Source organism: Palaemon carinicauda, chromosome 13 (assembly GCF_036898095.1).
Source record: "Palaemon carinicauda isolate YSFRI2023 chromosome 13, ASM3689809v2, whole genome shotgun sequence".
NCBI lineage: Eukaryota > Metazoa > Arthropoda > Malacostraca > Decapoda > Palaemonidae > Palaemon > Palaemon carinicauda.
Window position 1 is genome coordinate 71700839 of NC_090737.1, and position 7964 is coordinate 71708802.

General features: G+C 33.7%; 1 protein-coding gene across 4 annotated transcripts in view; it reads left to right on the top strand.

Moving 5' to 3' along the window:
• The window catches only part of botv (exostosin like glycosyltransferase 3), a 449715-nt gene extending 445106 nt beyond the window's left edge, over positions 1-4609 (top strand). For all 4 annotated transcript variants that reach the window (XM_068385646.1, XM_068385643.1, XM_068385647.1 and 1 more), the window contains exon 12: positions 3243-4609. In XM_068385646.1, coding sequence (XP_068241747.1) covers positions 3243-3347 — 105 coding nt within the window. In that variant the 3' untranslated portion in view covers positions 3348-4609. The remainder of the gene's footprint in view (positions 1-3242) is intronic.
• The last annotated feature ends 3355 nt before the right edge of the window (positions 4610-7964 follow it).

Below are 7964 nucleotides of genomic sequence, written 5' to 3' on the forward strand. Positions count from 1 at the left end.
GCCACAGTGGTCAATACTCTTCTCAACCCAGTCATAAAGAAGGTAATCCACGAAGACTGACCATCAGATATGCATCAGAGATCAAGACATCCTCCGAGCGGCTCAACAATACGAAGACGCACCTGGATGTAATTAAATTTGGCTAATCCTTCCAGCACCTAAAAAATAAAAAAAAAACTTAGAACAATTATAAACACCCTTTTGCCTTCACTGTCCATTTTATTCCTCATTTTTACTTTACACCCTGAAGAGGGCCAATGTGTATTGGTCAAAATATAGTGATTTATTATATTTCCTTTGTTTCTTTTATAGGCCTTTCTGAAGAAGCATGTTAAACTGTTCGATTACAGTTGAAATATATATATATATATATATATATATATATATATATATATATATATATATATATATATATACATATACATATATATATACATATAAATTTCTACCTCATACTTGGGATCAAACCCTAGCCCCTTCAAATGAAAGGCCAGGTCGCTTCCAACCATGCCACCAGAGGCTCCAAAGAAGTCGGAGCCTAACTGCTAGCTGCAGTTCAGGATTTACCTGCAGTTAGCAGTTACGTTCCGACCTCTTTTGCACCTCTTGTGGCATGGCTGGAAGCAACCTAGCCTTTCATTTGAAGGGGCTAGGGTTCCATCCCAAGTATGAGGTAGAAATTTATTTCTAATTGAGCACGATATTGTTTTGATTTTCCCCCATATATTTATATATATATATATATATATATATATATATATATATATATATATATATATATGTTTATATATATATATAAACACATATATGTGCATATATTTTTATTGGTGATCATGTTTTTTTTCTTTGCTTTTAAACTATTGTATTATGGTAAGATATGAGGATGAACATCTCACAAACAGAAGTGCTCCATAGACCTGATAATACTACAATGGTAATAAAAAACTAAGATTTTTAATATATATATATATATATATACACACATATATATGTATGTAAATATATATATATATATATATATATATATATATATGTTATATGTATGTATATGTATATATATATATATATATATATATATATATATATATATATATATATTATATATATATATATATATTTATTTATATATGTGTGTATGTATATATATACATACATATATACACACATATATATATACATATATATATATATATATATATATATATTATATATATATATATATATATATATATATATTTTATATATATATATATATATATATATATATATATATATATAGATATAGATATATAATAAATACCTTATTTTTAATACCATTGTAGTATTATCAGGACTATGAAGTACTTCTGTTTGTGAGATTTTCATTCTCATACCTTATCATCATACAATAGTTTAGAAGCAAAGGCAAACAACATGATTATCAATAAAATAATAATATATAATTGTCTTTTGTACACCAGAAATTAAACAAAATAAGAAATATAAAAGCCTTTGATAGTGCGTTTACAGTCGGCTGTCAAGCTAGTGGCCCAGCAATAATGTGCCCTTTCACCACAGAGCCACTTAGCGGATTAGTTCCACCGGTACATCATTACACAGGAATAGTTGTAAGAATACTCGATGCAGTCATGGGTGGTATTTAATGTACTCTTGTTGGAATGTCAGGTGTGCCATTTTATGGTCACTTACAAACTGGTTAAGCTCACTTTATTTGAGATAACACTTCTTGAAGAACTTTGACAGTACAATGTTATAAAGCTAGTTTTTTTTTCAGTTTTACAGTTTAAATACACAGAAGACTAAACATTGGTTGGTGGTTTCTCAGCACTTCATTACACACAAACCGCAACACACTTACAAACATTCTTCCCCATAAAGGGTGTATGCTCTCTAACAGAGGTATCACATTGAACCTGGTTGTCATTGAACACTGACCTTTCATAAAATGTCCAACTTGGTTCTTGTTTCTGGAAGAGGTTCTGAGTCCATTGTGGATAATCCAGTTTCTAATCACAATGACTGAAAAGTAGCATATGCCTGTTTGTTTCCTTATCCTTCTCTACAGTACACATCATCTGTGGTTCCTGGTCTTAGTTCCTAATTGATTGTGTTCAAAACACAAATACGATTACAGTCAGTTTATGAACTACTGTCAAGTGGCTCCCTATTGGGTGTAGGGTGCTGCACAAACCTAAAACAAAAAATATGAGACAGTTAAATGGTTAATGAGTGGAACCATTTATAATTATTACAAATATAACATTGATGATAAAATGAAAAGATATATAAAGTAATTTGTATTTTTCTTGACTATATTTGATATTACATTAAAAGCATGACTAAAAGTACAGAAAATTGGTCGATACCTTAAACATTAAAGTTGAGTACCTTACTTTTAATTTCATCATTCGTTCCATAAAATATGACTAATTTATCTATGATGCTTTCATCAAAGAAAAATAAATTAACAGTAAATTTAACATGAAATACACAAACAATAAACTTCAAAACACAAAGAAACTGAACATTTCTTATAAAAGTGATCTTTTTAAAATCTGGCTGAGGATTTTATCACTCCACAGTACGTCAATATTATCCTTTATAGATGTCAAAATGTAATGTGAAAAATAAAAGAAAAATATAAGGATAAATCTTGCTACTTCTAATTAATAGTCATACAACCTTATTAACAATACTAATAACTAGGGCATTTGAAGGTTTCAAATCTCCAAGATAAAGCAGTTCTTCCCAATTCTTCTCCCTATTTGACAAAATATCTTAAAATTGTTGTACAGCTTTTTTTTTTGTGTAGTCATGATAACAAATAGGACAATAAAAATAATCCTGTCAGCATAGATAATTGATGATGAAAATCTGACCCTGGCTCAATATAGATTAACTTGAGGAGTAATCTCTGCTGGAGTTTCAAAATCAATCCAATCAAGAGAGAAGAATGTAGAAATACTTTATGCTACTTTGCTCAATTAGGGTGTACAGTATTGTACTGACGCATATGTCACTTTGGGAATTTAACGCATCGTATGATGGTCCTGTTATCTAAAACTTTGATTTATTGTTTTCAAAATTGACAAAACCATTCATGATCAAAGTATGAGCGCTGTAAGAAGAATTTTATCGATATAACTGCTTAATGATGATGATTAAAGGTGAATAATTATTTAAAACCTATGTTGAAAGAAATTTAGTTAATGCACCACACTGATGTACATTTTACTTTTCAGGTATATGGGTATAATCCTCTCCTGAACACTCAGTACAGGGTTGACTCAGTCCTTTTTAAAACTAGACTTCCACATGACAAACAGAAGTGTTTCAAGTTTATCTAGAAAAAAATAAGTGTTTTGATTCCCTTGGTTATGAAATGTTTTCAGATAATTTTATTGCTGAGTCACAAAATATTGGATCTCAGTTACCGTTAGATGCTTTCACTCATCGAGTTGTGTTTTATAGTTGAAGGTGGGTACTAAAAACACATAATGTTATTTCATTGTGTACATTTATTTTCTTTTTGAGGTTAAGTGGCCACCGTTTTTTTTTTTCTTTTTTTTTCTTTTTTTTTTGCAGGATAATATTTTATTGGCATTTGTAAAAGGAAATAAAATTATCTTAAAATTTAACTGTACTGTGTTACTCTGTATTTCAAAAGAGTTAAGAATATTAGTTGCAAATAAAAAACGATTTATTAGAAGACATTCACTGTTAGAATAATACATTTAGTACTTGTTGAACTGAAACATTTTAAGAAAAATATGGTTTTAATAAACTGATAAACTGATGTGTTTGTACATAATTGTATTGTTCTTGATGATAGTGAGGTTTAAAATTACATCTAATGGGTAATGTATTGTTACTGTATATAAATTTATAAATATATTTATATTTTTAATCTGTTGTGTATGTGTTAACTAGAAATTTATAAAGAGTAAGGGATGATGTATTCCAGATTTTTAATTTGTGATTAATATATGGTAATAGGTGGTGTATCCCAGAAATTTTTATTTATACTCTGGGTTTTGAGCCTTTAGTCTATGGTAAAGACTTAAACTTGGAAGTTTTTATATAATTATGGAAGAAAGCTTATGGCCTTTCAAGAGTTAAACTGACCATTAAAAGCTAAGCTTTAAGAATTATCCCGAGTGAGTATTATTTGTCAGTACGAATGGTATGTTGATGTCAAAATATAAATTGTAAGGAGAGGAATTTAACTTACTGTTAAGTAACTTTACGTGGGTTTGTTCTTCAGGCCTGCTTTTCACCAAATGATTATTATCTTAAAAATTAATATTTTTCATTAATGAAGAATACAATAGATGGTTTTATCATTTACAAATCAAGCACATTATTATAGATGTTCCTTTGGTATTCACTTAAGAACAGCTTAAGTTAAATAATTACAAATTAGGTTTTATTATTTAAGCAATAGATTTAATTAAAATACATTTTTTGCTAAATTAGCTCTATTTGAGCACTGCACAATAAATTATTTTTGTCGCAATTTTCAATGGTATATTTTAGTCTGTATATTTGGCTGTGTAATGCTGAATAGGTAATGCATATCTTAGCAATGGAATAAAGATACACAAGATTATGAATTTTTTTATTTTTTTTTCCAAGTGTAATATTATGGATGTATAGTACTGAACTGTACTTATATTTTAAAACTACCATGTATAAGGTAATTAAATGGAAACACAAAAGAAAAAGTATAAGTTATTAAATCAGTTTTTAGAACATAAAACTTGTTTGTTCCAATGAGGATACAAACCCCAGTATTTTATATGGATGTCAAATGTTGTGAATAGCTTTATAAATAAGTGTTGAGAGGCTAGTTGGGTTATGGGCACTTGTCAGTCAATTCTTTCATAGCCACCTCCAAGTTCAGACGTGTGGACATGTGCTCCACCATGGCTGTGCTAGACGTTTCTAAAAGTGTCTTCCTTTGCCTATGTTTGCTATGTTTATTTCAATAGAATGCCCTGTGTTTTGTTTTATAAGCTTATTTCTGAGACTTTTCCTTTTGCTAAGTCTGGACAAATTCTCATGAGAGAATCAGCAAGTGTGTTTAAAGTACTATATTGTATGTCTAGTGTTAAAGTTGAAAATCTTTCCTTTTTTACTTATTTATTTTTTTTTTTTTTTTTGTAGCAGACAAGTATATTTGCCAGACCATACGTGGGCAAGGTGTTGTCCATGCTCAGTGGAGCAGTATAGGAAATTCTTGGCTAAAGTGTAAGAATACTAAGAAAGATATGCTGTCTTATATAAGTAATAAACCCAATATTTATGCAACTACCAATGCCTTACTTAATAATGTTTTATGCTTCTGCTGATCTGGCACTTGCTTCTACTCTTCTTGTTTGGTCATCAGGCAAGCCTTTATTTATCTAGGAACAACTCTCACTGACTAGCATCATCAATAGAGGGATGCTGTTTCAATGGTTCTTTAAAGCCCCTTCTTTCTTCCTTGCCACTTTTGCCTCCATTTTTGCTCAACCAGTGCATTCCCAGGTTTTGAAGTTAAGGATTGGCAAACCTCTACAGAAAAATGCTACAGCAGAGGTTTTGAAACTATCTCCAGGGTTTTACAACAGGTTATTCCCACTGGAGTTACCAAAACTTTGGGAGGTTAGAGACCAGTACTAGGTGTCTCAAATCTCAACAAGTCTAGGCTACAATTCTAAACCAAGTTTCCGATGGAAACACCCTCCATAATGCTGTGGGCAGTAAAGAAAGGAGATTGGATGAGTTCAATACTGTAGATGTAACATATGCTTACTTTCACATCAATGTTCATTTAGATTTGAGGAAATTCCTTTGGTTTGCAGATATTTGAAAGTTTACCAACTCGAGTGCATATGCCTCAGTCTGATGGTAGATCCAAAAGTCTTCACGCAGATAATGGCTCTCGTTTCAAAGTGATAAGGTTTGTGGGTATCAGGTTATCTTATATATGGATGTTTAGCTACTTTTGAACATTTTGCTTGAAAGGATTCGGGTTCAACAAGTTTGGGCACTGAGGTTACTGAAAAGTTGGGAGTCCGGGTCAATTTGGAGAAGTCTCTTCTGATCCCGACTCAAAATATTCTTATTGGGAAATGATAATAGTATCGGTTCCTTTTCAGGTTTTTCTGTAGGAAAAGAGTTTTCATTCTTTCCTGCAGTTGTAGGGGAAATTCAAGAAGGTAAGGTCAACTTTAGTTCAATGTGGATGAGGCTGCTAGTGACCATAGCTTTTTATAAGAAATTTGTGCCGAGGCATTGCCTAAAGATAAAAGCATTACATTTGAATCAAAGTCGACAATAGATATTCAATATTGAAACAATCTCTATTCCAGTACAGTAATGAAGAATCAACTTAACTACTGATTTGGTGGAACGATCCTCTTTGATTATCCCAGGGAATTTCTTTGGAGGTAAGGATTCCCAATCTCTCTCTGTTCACAGATGCTTCATAAGGTTGGGGAGCAACCCTAGATTATCTCCATCTGTCAAGGAAATAAACAACTCAAGAATCCCTGCTTCATGTCAGTTGCCTGGAACTTCTAGTTGTGTTTAAAGTCCTTCCGGCTTAGTAGTTACGGTACTAGGAAAGCGAGTAGCAGTGTTTTCAGACAAGACGGAATTAGATTACTGTATATTCGGAAATGGGGGAACCAAGTTGGAATCTCTCTTCTAGATAGCTGAAGTGCTAATGCGTTAGAGAAATTTGAAAGGGATAGTCCTCCCTTGGATTATACCATGAAGATTGAACATCCCAGTAGATCTGTTAAGCAGAAGAGAGCTAATTCTTTCAAACAAATGGTCTTTCCTTCCAGGAGTATAGATAGAGATTTCTAATGGGCAGGGACAGCCTAATTTAGATTTCTTCCTTCATGAATGCAAACCATACGTTTTTTACTTAAGAGAAGAAATCAGTGCAAGCTAGCATACAGCTATATAATCCTTTAACAAGGTTTAGACAACTGTTACAACTGTTACCAGTACTAGTGGGAAGAAGCACCACCTGCCCATCTCACTCATGCCTTCTTCATTCTGATCTTAATAGTGGTCAAAGACAGATATTTCCTTCCATGTTCCCAACTGGCTGGCAAAATTTAAACTGTAGATTGTGTTGTGTGTACTTGAGGATGCACAACATGTAAGTTTGCCCAGGCAAGGCAGCCTGGCCTGCTAGCCTTTCATAACCTGGGAGGACACGGACCCTCACCGTCTTTGCCCTTCGTGCAGAGGACACCCACACAAGCGTAAAAGGCTGCCCTTGCCTGGGAGTTTACCTCCCCAGGTAGCTCAGAAGTGCCAGCACAGCGTGTCACTTGCGCACTTTAGCTCTTTGGAGCTGAGCTCTCAGAAGATTTTTGCAATTGCCCTGTAATCCAGCGTGATCTCAGAGCTGGGTTCTTGCGGGACTCCCATACTCTCCGAGTGCAGTTACCTTTAATAACTCGCCAGGCGTGCTCTGCTAGTCAGAGCTCACTAGGTAGGTTAACGAGCGCAGCGCAATGTCTATGCACACTCATAAACCAAACTGCTGTTTCTTGCTCATACAAAGATGAGAGTGAACTACCCTATCAGGTAGCTCATGAGAGACAGTCTTGCTCACCTTTCTCCCATGCTCCAATGGCGAGCAGCGGTTCATCGTGCGATCGCTTCCAGTTAGTTGCTCACCCTCTAGATACTCATGATCATTCGTGATAATGGGTTTTCTCTCTAGGGGGTGTCTGTGTGAACCAGTATTGCACTCCTCCCCAGCAGATTCGAGCCCCATTCCAGGGGCAGGTTATCTGTGAACCTAACTGTGCCAGGGTTTTTTTTCTAGTTAGGCTGTCTTACAAGAAATCCTTAGAGCAGTAGCCGCCATTGTCTCTGCTCCCCATGGAACTTTGACAGACACAATTATGACCGTTCTTGGGAGGGCAACTGTTCACCACAGCGATCCTCAGGCT